The sequence below is a fragment of the Didymella exigua genome (assembly GCF_010094145.1).
Source record: "Didymella exigua CBS 183.55 unplaced genomic scaffold M421scaffold_1, whole genome shotgun sequence".
Classification (NCBI taxonomy): Eukaryota; Fungi; Ascomycota; class Dothideomycetes; order Pleosporales; family Didymellaceae; genus Didymella; species Didymella exigua.
In genome coordinates, this window is record NW_022984775.1 from 686,629 (window position 1) to 714,181 (window position 27,553).

The 27,553-nt window shown below is 56.5% G+C and overlaps 15 protein-coding genes across 15 annotated transcripts in view; 6 read left to right on the forward strand and 9 right to left on the reverse strand.

The window, feature by feature from the left end:
- Positions 1-424: 424 nt before the first annotated feature.
- Positions 425-1,829, reverse strand: M421DRAFT_388449 (uncharacterized protein; the record flags this gene model as incomplete). Its single annotated transcript, XM_033589944.1, has 2 exons — positions 425-1,235; positions 1,383-1,829. The coding sequence occupies 2 exons, from the start codon at positions 1,827-1,829 to the stop codon at positions 681-683; spliced, it is 1,002 nt and encodes a 333-aa protein (XP_033454320.1). The 3' UTR covers positions 425-680.
- Positions 1,830-3,141: 1,312 nt separating this feature from the next.
- M421DRAFT_112105 (uncharacterized protein) lies at positions 3,142-4,700 on the forward strand. The gene is made up of 2 exons (XM_033587207.1): positions 3,142-4,322; positions 4,429-4,700. Exons 1-2 carry the CDS (start codon positions 3,567-3,569, stop codon positions 4,594-4,596), a joined length of 924 nt encoding a protein of 307 aa, XP_033454321.1. The 5' UTR covers positions 3,142-3,566; the 3' UTR covers positions 4,597-4,700.
- A 114-nt stretch (positions 4,701-4,814) lies between these two features.
- Positions 4,815-5,999, reverse strand: M421DRAFT_235 (uncharacterized protein; the record flags this gene model as incomplete). The annotated part of the gene is made up of 1 exon (XM_033588438.1): positions 4,815-5,999. One exon carries the CDS (start codon positions 5,997-5,999, stop codon positions 4,815-4,817), a length of 1,185 nt encoding a protein of 394 aa, XP_033454322.1.
- Positions 6,000-6,462: 463 nt separating this feature from the next.
- On the reverse strand, positions 6,463-8,733 carry M421DRAFT_415125 (cyclohexanone 1,2-monooxygenase). Its single transcript, XM_033590582.1, has 3 exons — positions 7,866-8,733; positions 7,240-7,814; positions 6,463-7,190 (listed from the first exon to the last, which is right to left on the reverse strand). The coding sequence occupies exons 1-3, from the start codon at positions 8,410-8,412 to the stop codon at positions 6,576-6,578; spliced, it is 1,737 nt and encodes a 578-aa protein (XP_033454323.1). The 5' UTR covers positions 8,413-8,733; the 3' UTR covers positions 6,463-6,575.
- A 215-nt stretch (positions 8,734-8,948) lies between these two features.
- Positions 8,949-11,086, reverse strand: M421DRAFT_415126 (uncharacterized protein). The gene is made up of 2 exons (XM_033590583.1): positions 10,505-11,086; positions 8,949-10,459 (listed from the first exon to the last, which is right to left on the reverse strand). Exons 1-2 carry the CDS (start codon positions 10,867-10,869, stop codon positions 9,091-9,093), a joined length of 1,734 nt encoding a protein of 577 aa, XP_033454324.1. The 5' UTR covers positions 10,870-11,086; the 3' UTR covers positions 8,949-9,090.
- A 54-nt stretch (positions 11,087-11,140) lies between these two features.
- On the reverse strand, positions 11,141-11,999 carry M421DRAFT_415127 (uncharacterized protein). Its single transcript, XM_033590584.1, has 2 exons — positions 11,660-11,999; positions 11,141-11,608 (listed from the first exon to the last, which is right to left on the reverse strand). The coding sequence occupies exons 1-2, from the start codon at positions 11,727-11,729 to the stop codon at positions 11,463-11,465; spliced, it is 216 nt and encodes a 71-aa protein (XP_033454325.1). The 5' UTR covers positions 11,730-11,999; the 3' UTR covers positions 11,141-11,462.
- Positions 12,000-12,947: 948 nt separating this feature from the next.
- On the reverse strand, positions 12,948-13,463 carry M421DRAFT_88111 (uncharacterized protein; the record flags this gene model as incomplete). The annotated part of the gene is made up of 1 exon (XM_033597632.1): positions 12,948-13,463. The coding sequence occupies one exon, from the start codon at positions 13,461-13,463 to the stop codon at positions 12,948-12,950; it is 516 nt and encodes a 171-aa protein (XP_033454326.1).
- Positions 13,464-14,075: 612 nt separating this feature from the next.
- M421DRAFT_415129 (uncharacterized protein) lies at positions 14,076-15,276 on the forward strand (the record flags this gene model as incomplete). The annotated part of the gene is made up of 3 exons (XM_033590585.1): positions 14,076-14,346; positions 14,392-14,778; positions 14,825-15,276. Coding segments are annotated over 3 exons (985 nt in total), but the record flags the coding sequence as incomplete, so codon positions are not given.
- A 569-nt stretch (positions 15,277-15,845) lies between these two features.
- On the forward strand, positions 15,846-16,943 carry M421DRAFT_240 (uncharacterized protein; the record flags this gene model as incomplete). Its single annotated transcript, XM_033588478.1, has 2 exons — positions 15,846-15,972; positions 16,024-16,943. The coding sequence occupies 2 exons, from the start codon at positions 15,846-15,848 to the stop codon at positions 16,941-16,943; spliced, it is 1,047 nt and encodes a 348-aa protein (XP_033454328.1).
- Positions 16,944-16,995: 52 nt separating this feature from the next.
- M421DRAFT_112372 (uncharacterized protein) lies at positions 16,996-18,290 on the reverse strand. The gene is made up of 2 exons (XM_033587210.1): positions 18,041-18,290; positions 16,996-17,994 (listed from the first exon to the last, which is right to left on the reverse strand). The coding sequence occupies exons 1-2, from the start codon at positions 18,073-18,075 to the stop codon at positions 17,049-17,051; spliced, it is 981 nt and encodes a 326-aa protein (XP_033454329.1). The 5' UTR covers positions 18,076-18,290; the 3' UTR covers positions 16,996-17,048.
- A 528-nt stretch (positions 18,291-18,818) lies between these two features.
- M421DRAFT_97079 (uncharacterized protein) lies at positions 18,819-20,921 on the forward strand (the record flags this gene model as incomplete). Its single annotated transcript, XM_033598459.1, has 3 exons — positions 18,819-19,788; positions 19,840-20,518; positions 20,738-20,921. 3 exons carry the CDS (start codon positions 18,819-18,821, stop codon positions 20,919-20,921), a joined length of 1,833 nt encoding a protein of 610 aa, XP_033454330.1.
- Positions 20,922-21,425: 504 nt separating this feature from the next.
- M421DRAFT_97080 (patatin-domain-containing protein) lies at positions 21,426-23,480 on the reverse strand (the record flags this gene model as incomplete). The annotated part of the gene is made up of 1 exon (XM_033598461.1): positions 21,426-23,480. One exon carries the CDS (start codon positions 23,478-23,480, stop codon positions 21,426-21,428), a length of 2,055 nt encoding a protein of 684 aa, XP_033454331.1.
- Positions 23,481-23,717: 237 nt separating this feature from the next.
- On the forward strand, positions 23,718-25,442 carry M421DRAFT_50450 (uncharacterized protein; the record flags this gene model as incomplete). Its single annotated transcript, XM_033594831.1, has 4 exons — positions 23,718-24,188; positions 24,240-24,323; positions 24,384-25,118; positions 25,182-25,442. 4 exons carry the CDS (start codon positions 23,718-23,720, stop codon positions 25,440-25,442), a joined length of 1,551 nt encoding a protein of 516 aa, XP_033454332.1.
- Positions 25,443-25,762: 320 nt separating this feature from the next.
- On the reverse strand, positions 25,763-27,151 carry M421DRAFT_246 (uncharacterized protein; the record flags this gene model as incomplete). Its single annotated transcript, XM_033588553.1, has 4 exons — positions 25,763-26,474; positions 26,521-26,585; positions 26,636-26,815; positions 26,861-27,151. The coding sequence occupies 4 exons, from the start codon at positions 27,149-27,151 to the stop codon at positions 25,763-25,765; spliced, it is 1,248 nt and encodes a 415-aa protein (XP_033454333.1).
- A 321-nt stretch (positions 27,152-27,472) lies between these two features.
- The window catches only part of M421DRAFT_112356 (uncharacterized protein), a 552-nt gene continuing 471 nt past the window's right edge, over positions 27,473-27,553 (forward strand). The window contains exon 1 of the mRNA XM_033587209.1: positions 27,473-27,552. The gene's annotated coding sequence lies outside the window, so the exon portion shown is untranslated. The remainder of the gene's footprint in view (position 27,553) is intronic.

The window sequence follows — 27,553 nt, forward strand, 5'->3', positions numbered from 1 at the left end:
TTTAAATCAAGACGCTCAGATACTTCTTAAGAGGCGCTGCCTGGTTACAGCTTGGTCACTGCGTGGTTGTAGTGCTGTTGAGCCTTAGACTAGGTATGTGCAGTTCGATATGCTAGGGTATCAGTACCGGCATCTCAGACTTTTGGCACTACAGTGGTATCGGTCGTGACGTTTGCGGAGACGCCATGTGGGATCATCCTGGATAAGTTTGAATTGGGATATCCACACACCCTGTCAACCGCAACTTTGACAGCTCAACCACGCGCGGCTTTGTGTCAGACCTGCGCGTTCCGTGACGACTAGAGTTTTTGTGCATTCTTGGATAATCTTGGTTGTTTCGATGGCTGGCGACGAGGCAGAATCGTACGTTCGGCAGTTCAATCAGACGTCGGTAGGGTCTCCGATACAAAGAAACGCTTGACGCAACAACGGCTCCGTTTGGATGAGACGATCATGCTATAGGTCAGGCAATAGATCACGCAACTAATCTCGCAACGTTCGTGTCCGAGCGGCTAAAAGCTCATGGCGCCTTGGAATCTCCTCGACTGAGCAGTTGATGCATCTCTTGAGGATGTTCCAATTTGCTCTTGCATGCACCATGTCATTCACGCAAATTCTCTGTGGCGCGGGATCCTTCACGGGTAAGAGTGATCCGATACTTCGTAGCGACCAATCAGAGATTAACGCAAGTCCATTCCGGATCGCAAGACGACCGTTTCACTGAGCCGTGGCGGGCGCGGAACTTTACGCAGACAAGGAAATGGCTTTGTGTCGATGGCTTTAGGCACCTTTACGGCTACGAACTCTTCTTCTTCGTGTGCGGTTGCTCGTGCGGTTCCCGTTTGGTAGATGATTAGGTCGGCCCTCCTTCGGTAGGCTAAGCATTTGCGATCTGTGCGCAAGACGAACCTCGTTGCAAGGCTTGTGCGAATGTCACTATGATTGGCTTTTCGCAGCATCCGTGCTTGGCGATGCTGGTGGGGAACTGGCCTCCACAAAGAGATGAGCTCAGGGCAGCGAAGGAGGCAGTGCTGTTCCTGTGGAATGAATCGCCGGATGGCAAGGCTTGTCATTGACTGGCAGATCCCCCGATCCTTGTTCATTGGACATGCACGAGACTGAATCGCCAATTGTTGATACGTCGAGGCGCGTGCCTCTAGGGCTGCTAGGGCCAGCGCGATTCGACTTGAGAATTGCTGCAACCAGAACCGCACGGAGATATCCTCGGTAGGATTCTGTGCACGTATCGGTTTGATTATAAGAACAAAAAATGAACAACTGAGACATCGCTAACTCCGTGAGTGACGGACATCTCTTCACTGCCAGCATGTGCCATGTGCCAGCCTTGCCGGATCCTTCAGTTCCCTGCTGACGCCACTGACACTGCCGCTCCTCCCCGTCGCCGCGAGTATCACCGTCGGCAGTTGTTGCAATCGAGTTCTCAAGGAGTCCTGCATCTTGAGCCGCCAGCGGCTGGACTCGCGCTCACTTCCCGGAGACAAGTTCTCTTCGGCCTCGCCTAACAGTTCAGGCGCCACAGCCTCGTGGCGGCCCCAGGTTCTGGCAGCCGCAGGGTCTTGGAACTCGAGGATCTGAATGACTTCCAATCGCGGGGCTGGGCCTTTCCCCCTTGGCGTGAGGTTAGTGAGCAGAACAGCAAGGCAATGTCCGTGCATCATCTCCTTGGTCGTGCATGTACAACGTGTCGAGCATGTTTCGACAGTCCGGAAGTCGTCGGTTACGGCGAGAGCGGATGCAGCATGCTTCGGCGCCAGCTCGGGATAGATCTTGTCATACGTAGATGAACGATACGAGGATGTCGAGTGCATGTCATTGCCATCGACGGCCTCGTGAACTCCATCCTCGGGAATGCCGATCTGAAACCAGGTGTCTTCGACCTGGACCAGTGGGTACTGTCATCACAGCTCCATTGTCCGCTGTTTCCGATCCTCTTGATAACCTCTCTTGTCCTAGCCATCACCCCGATACTGGGATCAGGAAGTCAGGTAGGTATGACAGGCGCACGCTTGGACGAGACTGGTGTTCGTGTTGTCTGCCAGATCGTTGTGGATAGTGCGTTCTGGCTGACAGGTAATCTTTGTCATGCACTGAGCAAGTTAATGCTGATCGTATGCTCTAGATCCTGCCAGTGTATTGATAACCGGCAATGTAGTTCAATGTTGGTAAGCGATGGTTTGTCGTGGGCTCTCTCGTGAACTTGGCGTAGGTATACAGTGAGATCGTAAGTACCTATTGCCCTCTCAGCTCCTCGAATGGTAAGTTGATTCATGTCTTGTAGCGCCTCGAGTACCAGTATACTTGCGCCTGCCTTCTGTGGCAAGTTACGGCAATGTTCTGAAGCCACAAGTGCCTTGTTGTCTTTCTAGACTCTTGTCGCTCATTTCTGTCTGTTTTTAGCAGCGTTTAAGCTGCATACAGGAAAAAACACTGCACCACCATGTTCATGACCGAGCGTGTCACCTTTGGCCACGTCTCAGATCTCAGTATTGCTTACGCATTAATGCTAGGCAGTGACATTGTTGCGGTTGCAAGAGTCGGAACAGCAAAAGAAACAGGGCCTCACTCGATGATGGGGCTCGGCGTGGGGCTCGGAGTACTCCCACATGTTTGTTCTCTTGCACCACATTCTTCCTCCACATGTCTCATACCTGCACGCGCCCTGTGCATGTTCGCGCATCATGTTTCCTTCTTATGACATGTTCCGTGTCAGCCCTTTTCCAAATATATGCATCCCTGCCTGTAACGGTTGATGTGGCGGGACGAGCCTTCCGCCAGATCGTCCTCATCGCGCCGCAGTGACGAAGGGCGCGCCGAACGATTCACGAACCAGACTTTCGAGCAGCGCTGCGACAGCGTCAAAAACGAAGATGGATAGTTTTGTGATCCAGAGTCGAATGTTGCGGTGGTGCGAGCACCTAGGATGCCGCGTACTAGGCGCCAGGTGGTCGTCTCATGCGCGCGCATTATGATCAGTCAGCGTGACAGTCGACAAAAGGCTGCTTACGAAAGCCCTCCACTATAGGCGAGGAACAAGCGATCATTATCGAAATTGAGCACCTGTAGTCGCAATACCGCGAAGGATTGAAGGATTCTCATTCGGCAAATACACCATTAGGTATTCTCTCTTGGTCGCCCCTTACATAAATCCTTCGAAATCATGTCGCTTACCTGCGTCCTCGGATATGTTGTTGGCATATGCACTGGGCAGCAGCTTTTAGAAAAAGCACTGCGCCTTCTATCGAGCCTTGCGCCATATGTACCTCTTGCTGGGGCTGGAGGATGTCTCAGAGTGCGGGGAGATGGATTTGTCGGGCACATCACATGTATTTGTGGAGAGTCCAGGACTAGCACAACCACGCCGCTTGAAAAATCACCGCGTAGTCCTCAATTGTGGTCAAGTTTTCCTGTTAAAGGATGTCTCATAAGACTCTGTCAGCCTCCCATCGCGTCCTTCTCGCAAACAAGGTCAGGTCGCCCTATCTCACTACAGTTTACTGAAGTCTATCCTGGACACAACACCGCTCCTTTGACATCTAGTCTTCAAGATGACCACAAAATTATTCTACCTTCCACCGGAGATCCTGCTGAAGATCCTTGAGGCGCTGCCTGTAACGCCGCTCCTTCGGTTCGCACAAACATCCCAATACGCCCGCAACCTAGCCCACTCGAATCTCACAAGCCTCTCCCTCGCTATCCACCCATCTCACCGAAAGTCATGGCACAGCAAGCTACTTGCGACCTCTCATAAGCCGAAACACGCTCTGAACGCCGTAATCCGGATACCGCGGGCATGGGAGTTTGACTATTCGACCTTAATCAAATTCCACGACAAAATCATTGCCAGCATATTGACACGCCATGCGTGCGCGCTTCAGAAGCTCGATCTCACCATATGGCGACTTTCGAAGCCTATAGCAAAGGCCATCATAAAGCTTCCAGCACTGCGAGAACTCAGCATCCGTATCGAGACTCACCAGGCCATACCGCGCGCGCACACGACACTGCAGCGAAAAGAAGAGGTCGAAGCATGGTCCATTCTTGCCTCCAATCCGGGCTTCATAGCCAGCGTCAACGTCCTTGCCATCGCAAACGCCGAAATCACCACCGGTCAGCTCCAGGAATTGATCACTGGGGCTGGGCGGCTCAGGGGCTTGACGCTGTGCAGTTGCGATATGCTGACCAGCACGCTCTGGTCCTCCGAGAATCTGCGCATGCTACACCATCTCAGCCTCACGGACTGTGGAAACGTACACGTCAACGAGACCGCGGTGGGGGCAATAAGCAAGATGGAGAGATTGCAGGTATGTTACTTTAGCTTGAAACAATGTCCTTCTGAGGCCCGAGGATGATCGTCGGTGCACCGTCACACACGATAAGCGGATCGAGCTAATCTCGTTTGTGCTACAGGAGCTGAACTTGCGTGGGTGCAGTGGACTGGACGGCGAGGTACTCGAGCAGTGGAACAGGGGTGTTTGGCGTGTCCCCGTGTTTGTGGCACCGAGTCCAAGGGGCGCACTCAAAGAGGATATGTTCATCGAGGTGGATCCGGAGTATATGATTGATTTTGAGGATTGATTGTTCTATGTTCTATGTTCTTTTTTTACTTCGTGAGCGCCTCCTACTTGTCGCGTAGTGATGCGAGACTTAATGCGCTGCTAATCGTTTTCGAGTACCTTGTTGGCATCATCCGTGTGCTTCACATCGCGCCAGCAGCTTCCATGCTTAGCGGTGCGAGGCCAATGTGCACTATCTTTCTAATCGTCCATGTCACCGTCAATATCTTTCACTGTGTGCTAACGCATCCAGAAGACCCTGCCCGCCATGTTCGTATCTTCGTTGTCGTCGTACTGGACCGCACCATTGGAATTTCCCATACGCATGTCGTTGCTGGAAGTCGTACTTTCGACAAGGTACCTAGCGTTGCGACTGGCCATGCTTCTCAGGTACTGACTGTACTCGGAGACACGCTGAGTCTTGATCTGCCATTCGAGCGCATACTGCAGTAGTTGATCTTGGGGGTCTTGGTGGCCTGAAATAGCCTGCTCTTCCTGTTGTTCCGCGACTGGCACGACCTTCTTTACTTCGCCGCCTGCCATATCCATCCCTTCGACTACTTTCTTGACCTCCTTCTTCGACCTCAACTCATGCTGTGGCTGTTTGAACTTCCTTCCCATCCTGGCTCGCCTCCTTTCCATCCGGCTCTTGCTATCTGCATCTTCCTTCTCGATCTTCAAGACGATACGGTACTTCTCTTGCAGCCAGGCAGCGACCATGCTCGGCGCCCACCCGCTTACCCAAGCCAGTCCTTGAATGCCGTTGTAATCTTTTGGATCGTAGAGATCGTTCAGTAGCTCCTCTGCATCTGAGTGTGTGATCTCGTCGTTATGCACTTGTGCGATAATCTCTTGGTGAAGATACTTGACACGAGAGCGACGAACTGCGCAGTCGATGGCCTTGACAAATTTGTTGTGGTTGAGAGCATCCCAGTACTGCGCGAGGCTGACGTACAAGTCGGCTATGCTTGGGCCGTCTGGGTAGACAGCGTCAGTGAAAGTGCTGAAGCCACTGCCGAGACGTGCGTTCAGAATTTGGTGAATGTCTTGCATACGAGCGAGAACTGCATAGTAGAGGTCTTCAAAGTCCTCCAATGGACGTTGAGTAACATCCGTGGTCGTATGCTGACCTAGGGTGGCCTTGATACGCGCAGTTTCGTTGGCGTGGGACTGAATGGGACTTGGGTTGAGTTGGCCGCCGTGAAGGCGAGCGTGGAGAGTGCCTAAGCTGGGACTGTAATGATCGTTTGAAGGTCTACCAAACAGTGCGGTCTGCTCAACGAGAGAGACAAGGTAGCCGCTGATCTCGAGGATGATGTTGGTGATGTAGTCGGCTGGGAAGGACTCGGTCGAAGCTTCTACGGCGGCTTGTGTAGCAGCGGGGCTGAATAGTGGAAGTACACCTGATCTTGCAGTATTATACATCCTTGCTGACGCGATTGTGAAGTTGCTTGTTGCCTTGGTGGGTTTCGCAGGCCGCTCGTAGCGGCGTTGCGTCGTTCAGGTTTGCGGGGATGGGTAGACAAGGGAGAATAGGACTTTCAAAATACGAAGAGTAAGAGCAGGCGAAGCTGCGCCGTCAGAAATTTTGTAATAGAGGGGGCTGGAAGACAAGGCGGAGTTGAAGTGAAGAGAGGTGAAAGCTCGGCCGAACCGGACAAACGATGTTCACACATGGTTCTTTGAGCTCACCAGGCACCAACTGGCGAGGTCGCGTAACATCTGAGGTCAATAATCTGGTTCGGAACATCGCTCTGATTGTACAATGCCGTTGTGAAGCCGTGGTTGCAGGCAAGCACAGATGTAAGTGACATACTAGGTGTACTTCGACAAAGCATAAACTTGACATCAGCAGAGCCGATGCCTCACTTCACTCCATCGTGTGATCGTACCCAACCTCCTCATCATTCATAAGAAAACTTCAAATCTACAATACTCAATGAGCTAGTTCCAATGCTTGGTACCATCTTTTGACACGAGCTGTCTTGTGTTTCGCTACTCTTACACTCTCCCAGCAGTCAAACTCCTCACCAACTCCCTCGCATCAAAATCCCTCAATTGCCTCGGTAGCTCCTCTCTCAACCAGTCCTTCCCGACGAACACGCCGACCAACGCACCCGCCGTCAGAACTCTGAGAAGCCACTTCCTCGCTCTCCCCGGCTGCACCTCTCTCGCCTTCTCATCCTTGAACACGAAATCCTGCTTTTGCCAAAACACGCTCCTCCACCAAAACATAAACTGCCAATCAGGATACATCATGTTGTTCAGCCCCGTCTTGGGATCAATGGCCCAATTCGTGCATCCGGACGCCCAGACGAGCTTCTTGGCTTCGCGCTGCGTCCATTCGAAATCGAGGGCGGCAGCTGAAGGGAGGACCTCGACTGTTGTTGGGGCCGCGGAGAGGGAGGGGATGAGTGAGCGCGAGCGATAGGACGGGAGGGATTTAAGGATGGGAGCGAGTAAGCGAAGGGTGAAGTTGATCTGGCACTCGACAGTGTAGATGACGCTCAGGTGCCCGGTTACGGTGTTGGGGCCCATGAGGACGAAGAAGTTGGGGAAGTGAGGGATGACGGTGCCGAAGTAGGCTTGAGCTACGCCTTGAGTTCTCTTGTCCCACTGTGTTTGATCAGAATGTGTCGTGAAGAATGCGATGCAAGTTACTCACATAGTCGTTCAACCTTAGCCCATCGCGCCCGGTGATCTCCATCGGACACAGCATCTGTTGTGTCGCGAACCCAATCGCCAGCACAATCGCATCCGCCTTGATCTCGCGCCCAGATCTCGTCACAACGCCCTTCTCTGTAATCTTCTGCACCGGATCGTCTGGTATCAAATCGACGTTATCTCTCCACAGACACTTCAGATACTCAGTATCGAGCACCTTTCTTTTGCACCCAATCTCGGCCTTGGGTATCAGAGCGTCCCAATACTTCTTCGGTGCCATGCGCTTCACATAAGCTTCGTTCTCTTTCGCCAAACCAGAGCGAATCGCGGCGCCACTGTCGATGGGAAAGCCAGACCAGTCGGATTCCATGTCGTGATAGTGCTTTGCCCGGTAGAGGCGCATAGCTAACGGAACATAACGCATAACCGCTTTGAAGGTAGGTGTGTAGTAGGGGTTCTCGCGTTCGGAGAGATACTGCGCTTGGCGGGCGAATTGATTGATCTTACGGACCATCGGCTTGTCGCCAACCTCGCCGGACATTATGGGGACGAATTGTGTGGCAGAGCATCCGTTCCCTGAGAATTTGTCAGCTTGAAAGCTTCCTCGCCGATCGTTCTTCTTCATACCTAAGACAACGACGTCCTTGTTCCCCCAGTCGAAACTGTGATCCCACGTCGCCGAATGGAACATCTTCCCCTTAAACTCCTCTTTGCCGGGAAGATCACACTCCTTGGGCACACTCAAGCTCCCCACTCCACTGATGAGCACCTTCGCCCTCCTAACCACCCTATCTTTTGTCTGCAGATCCAAAACGTTCACGATCCACACCTTGGCTGCCTCGTCCCACCGGGCGCTCTCCACCACCGAATGAAACCTCACTCGTTCCGTGACCCCAAATCGATCGCTCACATTTCTAAAGTACTGCTGAATCTCCTCGCGCATGCTGTACTTTCTGCTCCAGTCCGGGTTCAGCGCGAAGCTGTATGAGTAGAAGTGGGATGCGACATCACACCCACAGCCGGGGTAGGTGTTGGCGAGCCATGTGCCGCCGACGTCGTTTGATTTCTCCACCAGCTCGAAGTTTTTGATGCCGAAGTTTCGCACGATTTGGACGGCGAGTCCGAGACCGGACATGCCGGCGCCGATTATGAGGACCTCGGTGTCGAAGGACATGGTGCTGTTGTTTGGTTACGTCTAGAGCTGAGTTGTAAGTGTCCCGGTAGCACGGCAGGTTAGAACCAGCGCGAGAGTTGGGGGTCTCGATGCAATGGTATGCTTGAGTGGTGAGTTGTGAGTATAAGATTGGGTGTCGTCGACATTTATACTTTATGACCTGTGCTGCAAGTGCCATGCGTTCGCTGCATTTAGGACCGCAGCCACAATACTACAAATGGGTCGCTCAGCTCATCTGGGTCACACAGCAAGCGGGGAGGCTCTACGATGTCGTTGAATGACCCTTTCGGTGATAGAAGGTGTGCCGAGCGTCGGGAAGAACCAATGAGGGAGCAACGGACGTGTGTAGTCCGCGGGGTCGTGTGTGGGGTCTCCACATGTTTACATGCGTGTGGCTCGCCTCGATCCGGCTGCTTTGGGTATCCCGGGGGCTATTGCGGCACTGTTGGCGTTACTGTACGTGCGCGCAGCGTCGAATTTGTGCCTGTGCTGATGCAATCGCATCGTGTTCGCTCACTCGAAGGAAAGTTTATACGCGGAGGTGTCGTCAAGGCATATGTTGCCGTGCAAACATTGGGTACATTTCAGTACTATCTCCAGCACGCCCTACGTAGATTACTAGAAAGTACAAACATTATATTTCATAATTTCCATGTGTGCTTCATATGTGCGCTTCCTCTACCGCCCAAGGCCTTGCTTGACGCCCACAACCACACCGACAATGAGCAACACTGCATTGAAGGCTGCCATCATATAAAACGGGCTTCCAGGCCCTGTACTATCGAACAGGGCGCCTCCAACCTTCGTAAGGAGCAGGATACCAAAGCCGCCGAGCAGACTGTATGTTCCAGCTATCGAACCCTTCATATCGTTGTACGACTTGGTTTCTGAAGGCGAGCCTGGTCTGCTTGTGATGTAGCTCTGATTCTGCGGCAACAGAGGCTCTTCCTCGTGGACCGGTGTAATAGGTCGGCTCGTGGGCGGTGTCGCGCCTGCAGGGGGTTGGTAGCTCCCGTTCGTCGAGTCGAGCGCTGAGCCATTCGCGTTAGTTTCGTCGTTGTTGATACCACGACCAAGAAGAGCAAGGGAGCAGACAATGGCGCCGATCTGGCTAATGCCCAGAAGTGCGACGATGATGAAGATGGCGCCGGTGCCGTCTTTGCTCTTGTAGTCTGGACTCGCGAGCGAACCGAACATGGTGTAGCCTGCGACGCCTGACACAGCTGCAAGGAGCAGGGGGATATTGTATTTTGGGTATTTGCCAGAGAGATAGCCGAAGACTGGTGCGCAGAGGAGGGCAATGAGCTGACTGATGCCTGTAAGCATCGCGGCGAGCTTATAGGCTTGTGGACAGGCGTGTTTGATGTCTGAGGGATCCGCAGGATTGACAGCGCACTCGCCAATGTTTAGGAAGTAGTGGTTTGTGAAGAGCGGGATGAACAACGAGATGGCGACAGATGATGCGCGTGCGACAAATCCTCCAACATAGCCTAGACCGATCAAAGGTGATGTGAAGCCCAAGCGGACGCTCTCGAGGAAGAGAGAAGGATATGCCAGAGTGAGGTCGCGCGCACGCTCTGGAGTCTTGTGTTCGCCTTTCCCCGTGAGACGTCTCCACCCCTTCTCGTCCTCTCCGGGTAGCTGGCGCAGACCAAAGAAGCAGCCAATGGCTACAAGGATAGCGATTGCGCCCACGACATAAAAGGCAGCCGCAACGGCAGCAGCGGGGCTCTCGCCAGCCTGCTGGAAGCGCGTGGGTAGAGGCAGAAAGACCAGCAGAGCCACTAATGCACCGCAGCCAGTGAACATGCCAACTAGACCTGCAAGCTGCGATGTTGAAGCGCTTGCATCCTTCTTCGTCGGCGCCGGCGGCTCCTGGGAGGTCGATCGAAAGCGGTCGGGCGTGATGGTGAGTTCGGACGAGATGGAGGCGGCGACAGCATGTCGGCTGCCATTGACGAAACGCCTGACCGAAGGGCTTCTTGGATCTGGCTTGACTTCTTTGACGACCGTCATGGTTGGCAGAATTGCAGTGACCATGGTCGCGCTGTGCATGTCAGTTTCAGCATCTTCAAACAGTGGTAGGACTCACGTCGCACTTCCTCCCAGACTAAACAGCACCCTAGCCAACAGCAACTGGGGATAGACATTCTTGGCCTGCACCAGCACGCACAGACTGACTCCTACAATCACGTATCCTGTGACCGCAACTGCTCTCACTCCCACTCTGTCGCTGAGCAGCCCCCAGACGGGACACGCGACCAGCGCAACCAGTTCATCTACGAATCCGAGGGTTCCAACTGCGCCTCCGACATTCTTGCTTTGCCCAATACGCTGTGTAATAACAAAGCTGATGCTGCTGTTGAGGAACACGAGGAAGGCAATGCTGAACAGCGCAACGCCGAAGAGGTACGACGTAATCTGGGTGCGCGTCGCCGAGAAGGAAAGGCTGAGCATGTTTGTGAGGAGCTCGGTGGAGCTGCACCGTTATCGAGGGAGCATTGAGCGGCGAGAAGCCGTGTTGCGTGAAAGGTCATGTTAAATTGGGCTGCGCTGCCCTGCGTACCGCGGAGCCGGAGACGTCATGGTCAAACACGCGCTAGCCACGCCCCGGATGCTCTGCGCATGCAATCAATTTGTTCGTGGCCTTTTCTTGTACGACCCTTGCTTTGCGTGTGCCTGCCGATCAGTTTGAATGTTCGTTCAAGGGAGCTTAGGTGCACCACACTTTGAGTCATAACGTGACTTCGATTGGTTTATGTAATACCGTTTCGCCAAATACCGAGTGGAGGTTCAACTGTCGAAGGAGCCTCAGTCATTCTCGCCAATACTGATCAAACAAGAGGTGATGTCCAGCAACGATCCTGATTCAAACAGGAAAGAAATCCCCTCTCATCCCGGCTATGTAGCCTGTCTGTTTCTAGCCCAGATTCCAACCGTAACTCCATACCACGCTATGGTCGACCAGACGACTCGCCGCAGTCGTCAAAACCACTAGTTGTATCCATCCCTTCCTGCCATAATCAACGCTGCTGTTACAAGAAAGTTTTCTACTTGTAGTACCCAGAGTTCTCGGCAGAACTCGAGTTGGCAGGGTCATACTTAGGCCCTCCTCCATTGTGAACGACGGTTGTCGGCTTGCTGCCATACCTTCGTGAGGAGGAGGACTGTGCGTAGTGGCTGGCTGACGAGGAAGCTGTTGTATGTTAGAGTCAGGATGCGGCGCCAGGTTGATGTCTCAACTTACACGAGCCAGTGGAGGGCCTTGAAGCGTAGGCACCCTTGTCCTGGTAGTAGGAGCTGGAAGACGAAGACATGGTTGAATGTTGTTGTAATGTCTAAAGGCGTTCAGGGGAGTTATCGATTCGTTAATTTGAAGACGTTGAGTGAGATATCGGTATCGATGCGCGCTTCTGACCGTGGTGACTGGTTCTTGAGTAATAGACCATGTGTGAGTGTGGATGAAATCAAAAAGTTACCTTTATACCGAAGGCAGAAACGCCAGAGGCCGCCATCAAGTGCGCAGCATACTATTGACTCTTTCGCCACATCGTCCTCCTACGATAATTTCTGCCTGTTTGTGCAGTACGTCAAGGCAGTTTCCCAGGCCTGCGAATCGTTACGCGTGGCAGTGTTGGCCCGTTAATTCCTGGGGGAAAGGGCGGAACGCGCTAGGCATATTCGACTGCCTGGAACCGGTGGAAGTGCGAGTTCAGAGAACAGTCATAGCTGGCCGTTCGTTATGCTAGAAGAATTATTGCTAAGGCCTGTACTAGTCGGAGAGGCGCACTCAGCGCGTACCAGTTTGAAGCAAGCAGCAGCGATGACTGTGCAGCAGATGCAGGTACTCAGGCTCCAAACGTCTCATCCTGCCTTGTAGCACCAGTGGCGAGGAGCACCTTATCGGCAGGTACCGATACCAGGCTGAACAGTGCGAATTGAGCTTGACAACGAAGGCGTCAAGTCTAGTACACCGGGTTTAGCGTGGGGGCCTCGTCGATGCCTGGAAGTAGTTGGAATATGACCATAAACCGTCACCGGCTGGCGGAATCGGGGAGAACAGACAGGGAGCTGACGGATGCAAGCAAAATTGACGCAAATGAAGAGAATTCCTGGGCGAAATGACGGTGTTGTATAAAAGCAGACGGTGAGGATTCGAAGGCGGAGCAGCTCAAAGCCTCAAAGCGGGGTCTGGGGTGTAAGCAAAGCCTCGTTAGGCGTGCACAAGGCACTCGCGCGTATGCTGTACATTCGCTACAGCGCCGTGCGCTTCATGAAAGGTTGTGGGCGAATGCAACAGAACTGAGTGCTTGATGATTGTACGATTGACCGCGTTGAAATTCATGGGTTTGGAGCTCGAGCTCTACCGTACCGGTACCTACCGGTAGGTAGGTAGCTCTGGCTCGCCAAGGCAGTGACGCGCACCTGCCACTGTAGCTGTCGCCCACTATGCTTCTCATTTGCGCCCACGCCAGTGCGCCTGTTCGCTTCTATGATATGAATGGATACAACAAGTTCTCTACCAAGATCTCGTGTCACGACAGCTTTAGGTCTGGTCCTCCAGATGACCCTTCGTTGGCAACCTCTCCCTCGATCTTTCGGTCTCTCAACATCCTGTACATTCCAATGCTAGGCTGCACATCCTTGAACCCGTACTGAGGGTACATCTTTTGTGCTGCCGGCTCTGCGACCAGACTGACATACGCTTGGGGAGCATGTGCGTCCACGTAATCGACCAGCGCTTGCATGATGCGCTTCCCAAGCCCACGCCGTTGATGCTCTGGGTGCACTGCTACATCGCAGAGAATGAGAAAGAGCGACTTGTCGCCGACTAAGCGCCCCATCGCAACTGGATCCTGACCTGGGCCCGGTGTTGACTCGTCTAGCACATTCTTGGTTTCGTACGCGAGGATGGCGACGAAGGAGTTTTCCAGCGCTTTGGGTACAGCCTCAAGGGGCGGAGGCGTCATGCCAGCAAGCTTTCGCAGGTCATGGTACACTCGAGGCGTCGGCAACCCTTCGATTATGGTGTAATCTTTGTTTGACGTCATTTTTCAAGGTAGGGATGGTTGTTTGAAGCGTGGTAAAAGCCGTTGACGGAAGTTGTGGTGTTGTGTTACCTAAGAGCTCACGATGCAGTGTCAGATGGCAGCCTCGGACTGCACGCGGAGTAGTCTTACATAATTTTTCGGAGTACCTCACGAGTCCAGTCCTCCTAGCCAGAACACCATTGCACGGCAAGACTGAAAGTCACGGAATTATAGTGCAATTCCACGCATTTGCAGCGCCAAGTCGCCAGCGCAAACACCACCTTGAACAGGCTAGGACTCGTTGCTATCCTCGATGTGCTAGTTGACATTGATCAGGTCCAGAATCCTTTTCTCCTGCCTCGACTTTCAATTCATGTTTTCTTTGTTACGGACCGATACATGTGACTGATGTATCACAAGGCATTTGGCTTGCAACTGACCAATGTCTTAGCGGCCTGACCGCGACACGATGCCACTACCAAATCGCCCACGGCCAAAGTTCAAGCAATGCAAGCCATCATGCCAGCCACCAATCTCGACACCGCCTTGAGCTCTCAATACAGATCAACCGCAGCCACCCAGCGCAGGCAGTCTGCCACATCTGGGAACCTTTACGAAGTTACGATATAGGATCATGACTTCACGTGGTGTGTCTGGGAGCCCCGGACACATGAACATGGTTAACGATGCAGCAATACTGACGGAAGACCGTTGTTGGTTCCAGATTTGCCTCCACGTGCTGTTGGCGATTGTTACTGCGCCTTACCGTCGGACCTTCAAGTTGTATACATGGAGACCGCTAAAGGAGATGCGCGCAGCACGTGGCGACCGCAGTGTTCTGATCCCACTCATACGGCAGTGGAAGGTAGAAAAGTACGAGGAGTTGCGTTCAGTACAAGTATCTGTAAGTTAACCGGACCTCTGCTCGAACGGCTGCTGATTGTCGAAGGCTAGCTTTTGTGCTGGAGCTGCATTAGCCGGCATGCCCTGGTCCAAGACCTCAGATGCTCTCTGGATCGCCAGTGCTCTCTTTGTCAGCTGTCTTCTCTGTGCCATCTGGGCCATCATCTCTTCTATCCAGACCAAGTCGATTCTTGATGACTTACCTGCGAAGGAGGATCTTGATATCAGCCTTGCGGACGTCGAAGTAATACGCTTGCAGCGCACCATTTTACGATACAAATGTACTCCCGCGTTTCAACACTGGGTAATGCTGTTCATCTGGCAGTTTCCTTCCATGACCATGGCCTACGCATGGGTCACTTTCCTCGCAGCTCTCACCGTGCATATCTGCGCTCCTTTCATTCGGCGATCACCCTGGTCCGACAAGAACAAGGTGAGTAATTGCGCCAGGAACCGCATAGTTTATTGACACATTGTAGACAGCAATAGTGTACCTTGTGATTGGCTTTCTTGGTTTGGCCACCTACATTTTCACTGCCGTCTTTGTTTATATGAGCGAGAAAGACCTTGAGCATCATATCACAGGCGCAATGCAGAAAGACCAAGTACCTGAATCGCCTCCTGTACTTCCGACATTGGACCGGACATCTGGCAGCAGCAAAGAAAGTGTGTCTTTCGAGCAGTTTTGCAAGGATGGCTTTGAGGAAATCGACCTTGAACGTCAGGCTGGTTCAGGGACCCCCCAACCGACAAGGCAGGAGGCGCCAAAGGACAGAAAGAAGCCAAAGATGATCTTGTTCAATTGAGTCGCATCTTATGGACACAGTCTTGGATTCCAAAATGCAGAGTAGCAACGGCAATGACCTCCTGACCTTTGCATTTGTGGTCGGTCAGTCCGACAAGCGCACAATGACAACCCTGTATACGGTGAACATGATCTCCACTCGTTGGTGCCAACCATAGCCTCGCCGTTGCTGTGATCTACAGTGCGTCACTGGCACTCACCTATCATGTTCGCAACCATCCCTGTCGGACACTCGTTAGCGCCAGGGACCATGTCCACGAGGATAACACGCGAACCAGGATTGGTGCCACGCTCGCTACAGGGAGAGTAATCAACAACTAGTAGCCATACCGTACACTGTGCAGAGCCAAGCTGAGTATGGGGATGCTACGCTTGAAGCATGTGCATCCACGTCGCCATCCCATAAGCCAGAGCCGGAGTCCGCCTGTCGCACCTGATAAGGAAATTCTCGACACGCAACATGCCATGTCTGATGGCCAATCTGCTGAGTTGCTCGTCTTCGCGAATCACCGTAGGCCATTGATGATCATACGCAAGTTGTAACCCGCTTCTTACCTGAACGTCGACAAGGGCAGATAGGTGCGAGGGTGTGCTGAACGAAATGAAGTGCCTTCTCTTCAGATACGCGAAGATGGCTCGACACATATAATCCCCAATAATGTGGCTGTCTGTCCCAGTCTCCAACCTGCGACACCATGATAGCTCGCTCTTTGTACGCGGTCTTGGTCTGCCTCCTGACTGCTTCGCTTGTCGCCTGCGCATCTGTGCAGCAAGAGCTACGACAAGACTCTTTCAGTATTCCAGACTTCGTCTTGAGATACGGTATACTGTCGTTACTTTTTGCCAAATGATCTGCATCGTTAACTTTCCAAGCACCTACTCTCTACCTACACAGTGAAGAGTTGTACTTCCCTACAGACCTCACAACCTTTCTCGAGCATGTAACCCCACGAGCCAACTACACCCCGGTCGCGAACGCTCCCAACCCACTCACGCTCACGAATCTCGATCAGCTTGGCGCAGCCGCCCACCTCACCTCCAACGACGACGTAACGACGTCTCCAGCATGGCTCTCCGGGGCAGCACCCGACAGCCACGGCCTCACTGCCGGCATAAATTGCGCCGTAATCGTCAACACGAAGAACGACAGCAGCGCAGACGTTTTCTACTTCTACTTCTACGCCTTCAACCCCGGCACCAATGTGTTCTCGCTTCCGTTCCTTGACTTTGGCAACCACGTCGGCGACTGGGAGCACACCATGCTCCGCTTCCGCTCTCCCACGTCCTCACCGGAAGCAATGTGGTACTCGCAGCACGCGAACGGGCAGGCGTTCCGCTACTCGGCTGTTGAGAAGGACTCTGATGGTGTGCGCCCGGTTGTGTATGTCGCGAAAGGGAGCCATGCCAACTATGCGGTTGCAGGGACGCATTCGCATGTCATTCCGAACCTGAACCTGCCGTTCGGGGCACTGCAGGATTACACTGATAAGGGGAGGAGGTGGGACCCGATAGGCAGTAGCTGGGTGTATGAGTATGATGCTGGGAGTGGTGCTTTTACTGCGTTGAACGGCGGGCCGGTGGAGTGGTTGAGTTTCAAGGGCAAGTGGGGAGATGAAGCGTATCCGGACAGTGATAGGAGACAGGTGGATGTCTTTGGGCAGAAGAAGTATGTGGGTGGCCCGACTGGACCTGCTGATAAGCAGCTGGACAGGAAGGAGGTGTGTCCTGACAACGGTATACCATGCATACTGAGGAGTATACTCGTGCCTCTGGACGTGGAAGCTGGGAGCTGAATCAGGCGGGTTCAGTGCGGACGGAGACTGGGGTTTGATAGATTTTGGAAGCGATGAGTAATGTTATGTCAAGCGCCGGATTGTCGCGTGGGCCTTTCGCATGGGCTAGAGTAGTTCCTGACTGACAATGTCCCAGAAGTCACCTGCAAATTCACCGCCGCCATCCATGAGGTTTCTGAACTCGTCATGCTTACCGAGTACTTTCATCTCACACGCAATGTAGTTCACGACCATCTCTCGCAGCGCATCGATGCGCCCCTCCTCTGACCTGTCCTCACCATGTTCGTAAGCATATCTGGCTAGTTCAACGACGTCTCCGAGTCGTTCTGGGTACAGCTCGAATGCGACCAAAGTTTTGTGCAATTTGTGCAGAGCGAGATCGCGGAGTGGGTGGACCATTCGCATGTCCGCGAGGGTATACAAACGGGCATGTGCGAGGAATATAGACTCGAAGCTCTGCGTGGGGCTCGTGTTTGGGTACGGCTCGAATCGTGCGCGAAGGAGACTGGGGGCGTCCTGAGCTGGCTGAATGTATTGGCGGTTGTTGAACACGGCTCGAGGGCTCATCTGGACTCTAGCGTGCTTCTTGGCCTTCTTCTGGGACCCAAGGGAAGGTACGAGTGGCGCAGATGGCACAGAGGGCGTATAAGACATGGCGCTAAAGGCTGAAGGCGCTGAGTTGGAGTTCCATCCACCACCGCCCCAGTTCACGTCCTCAGATGAGGCTGATTCAGCTCCAGCGATGCTGTTTTCCGGATACTGGAACGCCGCCAGATTGATTTTCGAGCTGTTCGCCTTTTCCACGGGTGCAATTGAAGCTTCTGGCGACGAAGGAACCGTATAGTCGCGTCGGTATGCATACTCAAGGAAGCGAGTGAAGGTTTCAGGGTCGACATCTTCAATCTCAGCGGAGCGGTCATGAGACTCCTTCAGTCCGCCATTGACGAGCCTGTCAAAGAATGACGAAGTGCCTACGACAGCCTTGGAATGCACGACGAAGCGCCTCTTCTCTTCTCCAACATGGAACGTGAAGAGGTCAGATTGGACAAAACTGTGCTTGTTAATCTCTCGAAAGCGAGTGCGAAAAGGAAACATACTCCTCGAAGGAGACATATCCAGTCGATTCGGTCATGATGTCGACGCTCGTGTAAGTGGAAAGAGATGAGCTCGGCGACTGATCTCATGAAGCCAGCCGCGCGGATGCGGTAGGCCGCACGAGACAGCGGGGTGCAGAGCGTCCCGTTCGTCCCATCAGCCCACCTGCCGGAAGGGCCTGCAATTGCCCGCACAAGGCCTTCAGCGTGTTTCTGAATCTGCAGGTGCCACATCTCAGCAGACAAGCGCGCAGCGGCGCGGGGCGACGCGTGAAGACTTCCGGGATCCTTCGATCCATCCACACCCCGCACGTATCGCGACGGCATCACGTGCGAACAATAACAGACCACAAGTTATCGCTTCATGCCTATCGAAGACCACCACGACCCTCGTATCAAGCGTGGACGGTTGAACGTCGAAGGTCGACGGTGGGTGCGGGTGCCGTCGACACGATGGCCAATCGCAACTCACGGCTTGCGAGCGGACGCGGTGTTCAAAACCGGGTTTCCTCGACGCGGTTCTCGCTGCGTCATGGCGGCAGCGCCACAGGTTGTCGCAGATCGCAGCAGCGATGATGATCCTACGGGAAAACGTGCCAGGGCTCCCATGCACACTGACAGATTGTTGGTGGAGGAGCCTTGCTGAGTGGTCTGGAGCGCGCAAACGATGAGTGCCCTGTACGTCACTTCAAGGCAAGATGTAGAGATGTAATGTAGGTTGCGATTTCCGTCTTTGTTGCTACTTTTTCCACTTCCAACTTCTGTATTGCTGTTGGCATACATGCCCATTTCCACCAAGAACCAAATCCCCTCCCTCAAGACGGCGCCGCAAATCCCATCTCGACGCGCTCTCGCTGGTCTCGCTGTCGTCACTGTGCTCTCGACGATCGAGAAGCGGCGCAAGCAGCAAGAACAAGGCAAAGAAGGAGACAAACCACCCATCCAAGTCGAAGACATGTCGGGAGAGCTGCAGACCATTCCCGCGCGCCACGGCGTTGCTACGTTCGTGCCGCGCGGCCGTACGATCAAGGTCATCAACACCTACGGCAAGCAGGTTGTCAGCATGTGGGCATTCACGCTAGGTGCGCCGCCCGAGGATGGCGACGAGGATGGCCCTGGTGCAGAGGAGATTGAGAAGGCGGCGAAGGAATTGCAGGAAGCTGCGGAGAAAGACGAGGGCCAGGGCGAGAAGCAGGAGATTGATGGTCCGGCAGAGGAAGAATCGAGCGCGCAGAAATCATTGGGCCAGAACAAAGGGACCACGGAGCAGCTGGAGTCTAGCAGGGAGAAGGTGTCGGAAGAGAAACGCGGAGCCCCTTCTGAACATGCACCCGAGACACCAGACAACGAGAAAGCCACCGAGGGGACAGCGAAGTCGATCAAAGATACGGCAGGGGCTACGGAGACGTCGGCAAAGCAGCCCTCCAAGCGCACTTGGGCGTCGTACCTGCCATCGATTCCATACCGCTCAAAGGGCAAGGGAGACAAAGCAGAGAAGGCCGAAGCCGGAGCCGAACAAGAACCCAGCCCCGAAGAGCAGAAGGCACAGGACGAGGCCAACACCAAGAAGTGGTCCTCGTACATGCCGACCGGAAAAGGCTTCTCAAGCTACATGCCCAACGTAGAAGTACCTAGCAGGGAGGGCGTTGTGAGCGCGTTCAAGTCGAGCCACTACCGTGACCCGAACAAGAGCTATGCAGAGCAGCTGTACGACTTCTCCAAGACGCCTGTCGGCGCGGGCACTATCGCTGGCAAGTCTTGATCGATTCACACTCTGGGGCATCGTGCTAATGGTTTTGCAGCTGCGACCGGGTCTGGCTATGCATCCTCCGTCTACGCCGTGTACAGCGCCTACGCGCAGACGCATCCTTTGAGAGACGACCGCCCGCCCATGGAGTACCTCTCGCTCCCTCACACGCGCGCATCGTCGTACAAGCTCGTTCCCGAGGTTGACGACACCCTCCTGACGAACCTACGCAACCCCATCGTGACGCTTGTCGAAGACACGTCCCCCGGCGCGCACGACACGTTGACAGCTGCATGCGACGCCAACCTCTATGCGTCGCTGGGCGTCGACAAGCCCGCCGAGCACGGCAGCTGCGCGGAGAACCTCGTCCTGGCGCTCAAGGAATTGAACGAGAATGCAGGGCTGAAGGGGGCAAAGGCAGTCGGTGCCGACATCAGCGTCAACATCGCACCCACGCCTCTCCACCTGTTCATGGTCGCGCCCATCGACGTGCGTTCCGATGCAAAGACGGCCGAGGCCGGTGCCAAGGGTGCCAGACTTGCAGTGGAAGAGCCCAGGGGCAAGAAGAGATGCTTTGTCCGCTTCAGGGCTGAGCGCGACGTTGTTGTCGTGTTCAGTGCTTGTCCGAATGAAGTTGGCCCGCAGAATGGCGGACGATGCATGGCTGCCAACTTTATGGTTGAGGATGCTGAGGCGGACGACCAGGCATTGAAGAGTGGGAGTGAAAAGAAGATGTCCTCGGAGAAGCCCAGCGCGGCGGGCCAGAAGGATGAGGGTGAGGGTGAGGGTGAGGGTGAGGGTGAGGGTGAGGGTGAGGGTGAGGGTGAGGGTGAGGGTGAGGGTGAGGGTGAGGGTGAGGGTGAGGATGAGAGCAAGGACGAGAGCAAGGGTGAGGGTGAGGATGAGAGCAAGGATGAGAGCAAGGATGAGAGCAAAGACAACAAGGATGAGAGTCAAGAGGCCACGCCTCAACGTGCCCAAGAGACAAAGACCGAGTCTGCACCTACCAAGGCCGAAGACAAGGCAGACGAAAAGGCAGACGACAAAGGAAGCGAGGAGAGGAGCGATGCGGCATGTGAAGATTCACCGAAACCCAGGAAGAAGCCCAAGAAGTTGGAAGTGCGGTCCAAGCAGTGAGCGTCTTGGTCATTGAGCGTCTTCCATAGTGTCTTCCATAGTAAGCGTCTTCCATAGTAAGCGTCTTCCATAGTGAGCGTCTTCCATAGTAAGCGTCTTCCATAGTGAGCGTCTTCCATAGTGTCTTCCATAGTAAGTGTCTTCCATAGTGAGCGTCTTCCATAGTAAGCGTCTTCCATAGTGAGTGTCTTCCATAGCGTCTTCCATAGTAAGTGTCTTCCATAGTGTCTTCCATAGTGTCTTCCATAGTGTCTTCCATAGTGTCTTCCATAGTGTCTTCCATAGTGTCTTCCATAGTAAGTGTCTTCCATAGTAAGCGTCTTGATCATTGAGCGCCTCGGTCAGTGAGCGCCCCCATGGTGCGCATGCAGAGGAACGTGTTGGCCCAGTTCAGATGCTTACCCAAGCCGTCTCCAAACCGCAGCTGTGCCAACGTTGCTCGTAAAAACATGATGCTCTGCGAGCAAGAGCACGTCAACCTCCAAGAGGCGGCTCCACGTGGGCTCAGTCAGTCCAATGGGTGCTGTCGTCATCATCATCATCATCGTCGTCGTCGTCGTCGGCCGACTGCTTCGAGTCCTGGAGGCCGTGCAGATCATCTTCGCTGAGCAGGTTGGCGAGGTCGGCGCCGTCGTGGTCCGGGCCGCGGGCGCGGTACAGACGGCGGCCCTTGTGGATCTGCTGCTCGAGCTTGGCGCGGTTGGCGATGAACTTCAGCTTCGGGAAGCAGGACTGCTGGCCGACGTGGATCATGCGGGCGAGGCGCTCGGGGGTGGGATCGGACAGGATGTGGATGAAGTCGCTGGGGATGGACTTTGGCCAGATGGTGATGGTGCCGCTGAAGCGCTGCAGCCAGATCTCGCTCCAGTCCTGGCCCAGCGGGCGCGGCAGGAGCTCCAGGTGGCGGAGGACCTTGAGCCACTTGGTCAGGTCGAGCTTGAGGTACTGCTCGATGGCGCTGCCGATGAAGCCGCCGCGCCAGCCGCGGCCGCGGCGGTGGGTCACGGGCCGTCCGACGGAGCCGCGGGACGAGAAGAAGAAGATGTTGATGTGCGGGTTGACTTGCGAGACAATGGAGAAGCGGACGTTGAAGTGGAGATTCAGGGCCTTGAGCGGAATGTCGGTGCGCAGGGAGCCGTCCTTCCACTTGTGGCCGAACGAGTAGGGCGAGAGGGTGCCGTCGGCGTCCTTCTTCATGAGCACGACGGGGTTGAGGATCCCGGGCACGGCGGCCGAGGCGAGCACGGCGGACCAGATGACGCAGTGCGGGGCGGTCATGTAGTTGGCGAGGATGGTGGGCGAGTGCGGGTCGGCGGGAACGCACGACACGTTCAGGATGCGGCCGGTCCGCTGGTAGGCCTCCTTGAAGGTCATGCTGCCCCGCGTCATCCAGGCACATGCCTTGCCCCACTGCACGGCGTCGAAGCGCGCGCCCGTCTGGTACCAGCGCTTCATCCACGTGTACGTCGTGTCCTGCGATGCCTTGATGCGGTGGGCGAGGGCCGGCACGAGAAGCCGCTTCAGCTCGTCGTCTGTGCGCGTGCCCAAGAGCGCCGACACGAGCGCGCCGCCAGAGGTGCCGGTGATGACGTCCGGGAGCAGATCCGCGTCCAGCAGTGCCTTGGCGACGCCGTAGTGGTAGTAGGCAAACGTCGCCCCGCCGCTCAGACACAGCGCCGTCCTGCCAAAGTTGGTGCTGACGTGCTTGAACAGCGCGCGCTTGCGCTCGGCGTCGAGCTGCCGGGTGTTGCGCAGGAACGCCATGGACGCGGCAGCCTCGTCGACGAAGCGCTGCACGAGGTCCTTTGTGCCATAGTACGTCTCGCTGTAGAGACGCGGGTTCTCGAACCCGACAAAGTTGTTCTTCATGCACGCCTCGACCAGCGCCCGCAGCTCCTCGACCGCCCTCGACTTGCCCGCCTGCGCGGCGCGCTGCTCGTCCGACTCGGCGCGCTGCCGCAGCTTCGCCATCTGCTCGTGCACCCGCCGCACCGTCTTGCTGTCGTAGTAGGCATACTCGGCCGTCTGCCGCCAGCCGTCGCTGCCGAGGTGCGTGTCCAGCGCCTGTGCGCTCTGCGTCCACTCTTCGTAGCTGGCGGCCGTGTGCAGCTGGTGGCGCAGCCGGTTGCGCGTGCCGCGCCACGTCACGCAGTGCTCGTACAGGTAGATGTAGACGCGGGTCAGCACGTACGCGAGGCTCAGAAACGCCAGCCAGCCCAGGGCGAAGACCAGCAGCGGCCACTTGAGCAGCCCGTACACGACGCCCTCGCGCGTCTCGTCCTTGCCGCGATGCGGCGCCGCCTTGGGCTTCTTGCGCCGCCGCACGCGCTGGTGGACGGGCCGCCAGTCGCTCTGCGCCGTGAAGTAGTGCGGGCCGTCGGGCGCGGCGGCAACGTCTGCGGTCGACGGCGACGGCTCGGGCGCGGCGAGCGCCGCGGCGAACTGGGCAAAGTCGTCGTCGTTGGCGAAGTCGTTGTCGTAGTCGGGCAGCTGCGTAACGTCAAACGCCGGAGACGAGTAGGGCGCTGGCCCGTCGGTCTCTCTCTTGACATCGGCCATTGTCGTGGCGGATGCGTCGCATCGTCCCGTGTTGGGTGTCGGACAGGCAGACGCGGAGGAGCGAGCTACCCTGGCAAGTGAGCGCCAGCCCCACCGGTGACTGACTAGGCTGCGTCATCCCGACAGCGTCGCCATCCACTCGACCCGTCCCGTCTCGACGCGATCCATCCGACCCGCCCCGTCTCGTAGATACTCCCATCGTCGCGCTCCGTGCTTGCCAACGCCGCCCGTTGCTAGATGCTGCTTCGTCGCAGCCCCGCGACCCGACCGCGATGGCGACCGCTGTGGCGACCGCTGTCCGACCCGCCGTCCAACCCGCTGTCCGACCCGCCGTCTGTCCCGCCGTCCGACCCGCCCGGTCGCGCGCGCCGGCGTCTGATGACGCTCGCGATTGAGACGTCCTGCGACGACACGTCGGTTGCCATTGTCGAAAAGGGCGTGCGCGACGGCCGCACCGTCGCGCGACTGCACTTCCACAAAACCGTCACCTCGAACAACCACGCGTTCCAGGGCGTGCATCCGCTGCTGGCGCTCAAGTCCCACCAAGAGAACCTGGCCGCCCTGGTTGCCGACGCCATTGCCCACCTGCCCGACCACGGCGGCGCCCGCAGACTGCCCGACGTGGTGGCCGCGACGCGCGGCCCCGGCATGCGCTCGAGCCTAATGTGCGGCCTCGACACGGCCAAGGGCCTCGCCGTCGCCTGGCAGGTAGAGCGCAGCCGACGCCTGCTCGCCGACCGTGGCTGACTCGGGACTGAGCAGAAACCGCTCGTCGGCGTCCACCACATGCAGGCCCACGCCCTGACGCCGCGCCTCGTCGCCGCCCTCGACGCCTACGCGGCCGTCTCGGACGCGACAGACTCGGACGCGACAGACTCGGACGCGACAGACATGGGCCGCAAGCCCCTCGACGACGGCCCCGGCGCCCTGGCGCCCGCGTTCCCCGTCCTCTCGGTCCTCGCCTCGGGCGGCCACACAATGCTGCTGGCCTCGGCCTCGCTGACGGCCCACACGCTCCTCGGCAGCACCGCCGACGTGGCCGTCGGCGAATGCCTCGACAAGGCCGCGCGCGCGATCCTGCCGGCCGAAGCAATGCGCGGCGCGAAGAGCACAATGTACGGCGCGCTGCTCGAGGCCTTTGCATTCCCCGCCGCGCCGCCCGAGGCCTTTGCATCGCCCGCCGCGCCGCCCGAGGCCTTTGCATTCCCCGCCGCGCCGCCCGAGGCCTTTGCATTGCCCGCCGCGCCCGCCGGACTCACGGCGGCCCAGTACCTGCACGCCCACGGCGCCGCCCACGGCTGGTACGCGCCGCCCGCGAACAACGAGGCCGCCATCGCGCGCAGCAGGACCCGCTGGGGCTGGAGCATCGCCCCGCCGCTGCTGACCACGGGCGGCGGCGCCAAGATAAACGGCCTGGCCATGTCCTTCTCCGGCCTGACGACCGCCGTCGAGCGCCTCGTGCGCTTCCCGACCGACCCCGAGACGGGCAAGCTGGGGAGCCGGGAGAGGAGCGCGGATGAGTTTCCTGTCGAGGAGAGAAGGGACATGGCCCTGGCCGTCCAGCGCGCTGCGTTTGAGCACATTGCTTCGCGCGTCGTGCGCGGTCTGGCCGTCATGGCCGGCAAGGAGCAGCCTGCCGTTGTCGCAGCGGACGGGGAGCCTGCTGCGAGCTCTGCTGCGAGCACCGCGGACAGGGCGCAGCCCGCCGTCGTCATGGCCGGCGGCGTCGCTTCCAACGCCTTCCTGCGCCACCTGCTCGCCGCCACCCTCGTCCACCACGGCCACGGCCACGTGCCCCTGTTCTTCCCGCCCCCCGAGTACTGCACCGACAACGCCGCCATGATTGCCTGGACCGCCATGGACATGTTCGATGCCGGGTACAGGGACACGCTGGGAATCAGAGCCGTCAGGAAGTGGCCGCTGGACCAGCTGTTGAATCCCCAGTACCATGACAAGATTTGATGCATTGATTGTACATGTATGCATTGATTGTACATGTATGCACTGCGTTCGTGCCGTGTTCGTGCCGTGTTCGTGCCGTGTTCGTGCTGTGTTCATACTGGACCTGTATTCATCCTGTTCCTGTATTCATTCTGCTCCTGTATTCATTCTGTGTATTCATTCTGTGTATTCATTCTGTGTATTCATTCTGTGTATTCATTCTGTTCCTGTATTCACACGGTATGTTCACACGGTATGTTCACACGGTATGTTCACACTGTATTCATTCTATTCATGTATCCACTGTACATGCATCTTCCGTACACACCCTGCCGCCATCTTCACACAGTCAGCTTCGAGTCGGACGGATCCATCGACGACAGCTCCCTCGCAACCCCTGCCGTGCTCCCACCCGACTCGCCCCTCCTGAACCCAGCCCACGCGCGCTTGCACTCGTCCCACGAAGCCTGTGCGTAAATGACCGCGTTCCAGAACCCCTGCGTCGGCAGCACGAGCGCAGAGATCAGGTTGAGCGCGAAGCTGGCGCGCTCCGGATGCCCCAGCTGGTACAGCCGGTTGGCGCTCGACGGCACCCACACCACCACGAGCGCCACAAACAGCAGCAGCGCCGACTTGAAGTACCGGAACGCCTCGCTCGTCTCCTCGCGCCGCTGCACGTGCGCCGCGTGCTCGCTCGGCCGGAACACGGGCACCTGCGGTGACGGCAGCGTTGCAAAGTCGCCCGATGCCAGAGGCGCCGCGTACGCAGTCGCCCGGTACTTGCCCATGAGGAGCGGCTTGTGGTAGCGCACTGGGCTGTTTGGGTTCAGCGGCACGAGGAGAGCGGTCCGCCTAGATACGTTCTCGTGTGAGATGTTCGTCGTGACGGTGATCTGGTCCTGCGGGTCCACGAAAGGGTCCTCCAGCGTGCTTGGACACGCCTGCGCGAGACGCTGCTGCGACTCTTGCAGACACCTGCGCATCTCCATCTTTGCCCGGTAGATCTTCAGCCCGACCCACATGTGTATGCTCATGGTCGCAACAGCCAGTATCCTGTAACGTCAGCACATGCAGCTCTCGACGTAGGGAAGCTGCGTACCACATGGGCGCATAGAACAAGGTGATGCGCATCCAGTCAAACTCTTTGCGCACCCAGCACCAGAGCTACAACACACGTCAGCGTCCGTTGCAGCGGAGCCATGCACGAGACTCACAATGGCCGGACCGACGATGCCGTGACTGCTCACTTGATCGTGGACGAGGTAGGTGATGGGAACCACGGCAGGAACCCCGTACGCAACCAGCCCATACCACTTCTCGTAGTCCGGCATCTTGCTGCCATCGAAGCGCTTCACCTTGAAGATGAGCCCGACATTCAACGCCATGCAGAACACCTATCCGCGTCAGCGCGCCGCTTCAACCCGCGAGAGAGTGCCCACCCAGAACGGATCTGCCAGCATGAACCACTGGATGAGGAAGGCCTGGACCTGGCACAGCGGCGACGCGCTCACTGCACCGCCGGGGATCGCAGATACCGACACGAGCGTCGCGACGTTGGTGAGCAAGTTGCCCCAGGTCGCGTAGAAGATCAGCCGGGTCGTGGGTCGGCGAAAGTACGGAAGGCACAAGTAGCTGCCGATGATGAAGAGCGAGCCCAGAATCGAGACGACAGACGACATGCGCGTCGCGATCCCGACCCCGAGGAGCTGCTCGCCGGTCAGCGCGGCCATGGCAACGAGACAGAGGCAACGTGTCGTGTCGTCGAGTATCCAAGAAGAGAAGTGGTGGCAGCCAAGGTGTTGTGGCAGTTGCTACCGTGGACGAGTCGAGGTGAAGCCCACTGCTGGACCACAAGACATATATAGCCGCCAAGAGCTTTTTGCGCGAACAGCAGACTGAAAAGGATCTGGGGCCGCAGCTCAAGTGAAAGCCCCGCGTGCGACGGAACGGAGGCGTGTCTGAGCTGTAGGTGAATGTACTACGTAGAATAAGAGACAGGACCAACGCCACGGCCTACCTATCCAGGAGGCCCTGCATCAAACTCATCATGATCAGTACCAGCAGCCTTGCACGTACAAGTACTCATCATGATCAGTACCAGTAGCCGTGCACGTACAAGTACTCATCATGAT